At 53.3% G+C, this 1,932-nt stretch overlaps 1 protein-coding gene across 1 annotated transcript; it reads right to left on the bottom strand.

Moving 5' to 3' along the window:
* Positions 1-258: 258 nt before the first annotated feature.
* LOC116893497 (interferon alpha-C-like) lies at positions 259-837 on the bottom strand. The gene has a single exon (XM_032895256.1). It carries the CDS (start codon positions 835-837, stop codon positions 259-261), a length of 579 nt encoding a protein of 192 aa, XP_032751147.1.
* Positions 838-1,932: the final 1,095 nt, after the last annotated feature.

Here is a 1,932-nt window from a genome sequence, read left to right as displayed (position 1 = left end):
GGCACATGGACACCTCCCACCTGCGATTAAAACTTGTCGAGATAAACTGGAAATCATCAATTTATTTAGAGACCAACTGAAATGCAAAACCTTCTCTTTTTCTTCAAACATTCAGAGGTGTGGTGTACAATATGATTGGTGCTGGGCCAGCCGGTAAGACATCAAGGATCGCGGTTCTTTTTCGATGTAGACAAATTTCATCCGGTGCTGAATCCGAATCTGAGTGTCGGCTCTGAGTTGGGAGAAAGCAGCCTGGGGTCATGAGAGCAGAGTTGTCTGCAGGAACTTCTCCCTTCCTGGGGCTCCTTCTCCCAGACAGTGGAATGTGGAAAGGGCCCCTTGCATTTCTACTCGGATGATCTCCCAGGCGCAAGGCTTGTGGGTCTTCACCTTCAGATAGTGGAAGATTCCTAGGAAGTAGGTGCAGATGGCCAGGGCAAAGGGCAGTGGACAGGACTGGTCCTGCTCTCTTGTCCTGTCTAGCACTTTCAGCTCTCTGGACAGGCTGTGTAGCAGTCGCCCAAGCGCCCTCTCTGACCAGGCATCTCTGCTGGTTTCAGTGCCAAAGAGGTCGAGGGTCAGCCTGAGCACCTGCGAGTAGCAACTGGTGGCTTTATTCAGCTTCACCTGAGTGATGGGTCCTTTCTTCCAGGGACATCGGAAATGGGTTCTGTCCCGCAGGCACTGGTGGCCCGGTATGCTTTTCAGCTCCCCAAAGAAGGGCGCAGTTTCGCGGCGCAGCAGGGGCAGGCTCCCAGATGCACCCCAATCAAGTGAGCTGGCCTGGCTGCAGCTCAGCATCACCCCTCCCACCAGGAATAGATGCACAGGCTGCATTCTGGAGCGTTACGATTGCGAGCTCGCCTGCAGAGGGCGAACGAGAGCAAGGCGACCTTTCCATTGAGCTGGAGTTTGTGCTGCTTTAATAGTTCACTGGTAGCTCTTGTGCTTTGGCTGACTGTGCTGGGAGGAAGGCTCCTTCTGAGTCTGAGAGCGCCAGAGAGCGCGGCCGCCAGAGCACAGCAGGGCACAGCGGACGCTGTTCGCCCAGTCCGCGCGCCACGCCGGACAGAGGTTGAGGGTCTCCTGCCCTCTCCCGCCCCCCCTTCATCAACCGGGTTGTAGGATTGCGGGCCGATCGATCGCGGCCTGAAAAATTGAACCCAGACGGAATTTGTTGGCCAGAGGACCGATTTGGGGCAACTGTGAAGGCTCCAGCACAGAGCGCACCGTTTGCCTTTGATTTGCTTTTCCTTGGTTTCTTTTTTTTTCGTTTGGTTTGCTGTGCATCTCGGTTTGTTTGGGTCGACAGACTCTACCAGCTCTCAGCCAGGAGCAGAGAAAGAGGAAGTGGAGTTGGCAATGAGGAGAGCTGGTCCCCAACAGGAAGAGGGTTCCAGAGAGGCTACAGTATGATCTTCTTGCCCCTCTCCTCTCAGAGCTCTGCTGACCTCAGTGCCCAGTTGGACCTCAACCGGGAAGTTGGCTCTCCTCCTCGCCCCTCCTGGGCAGGACCCTCCCCGTTTCCTTTGCTGGAACCTCACCCTCCCCCAAAAGCATTTTCTGGCTGATGGCTTCCTGTCAGCCCCAAAGTGCTTCAGTGAAATGTGCCTGCCTGTCTCTGCTCTTTGTGAGATCTACTCTCCCTCTGTGAGTAAAACACAAGTTTTCTCCAGTTGTGAATTGTTTGCTGTCTTCCCTCTTTTCAGCTTCCTTTGGGTATTTCTTTGACTAGACAGTGTGGGTTTTGAGAGGTTTGCTTTTATTATCCACTACCACAGGCCCACCCAATCCCAGCCAGTCTATGTAATTCAATGTCATTCATTTTTCCCTTGGAGACCAAAGAAAGATGGCTAAATGTGTTGGTCTTGTTTGGGGGTTTGATCTTTTGAATTGCGTTGTCATGATGAAATATTTGCCCCCAAGCCAGGC

This window comes from Rattus rattus, chromosome 1 (assembly GCF_011064425.1).
Source record: "Rattus rattus isolate New Zealand chromosome 1, Rrattus_CSIRO_v1, whole genome shotgun sequence".
Lineage (NCBI taxonomy): Eukaryota > Metazoa > Chordata > Mammalia > Rodentia > Muridae > Rattus > Rattus rattus.
The sequence above is the reverse complement of the archived record's forward strand: the minus strand, read 5'-3'. Positions and strand labels throughout refer to the sequence as shown.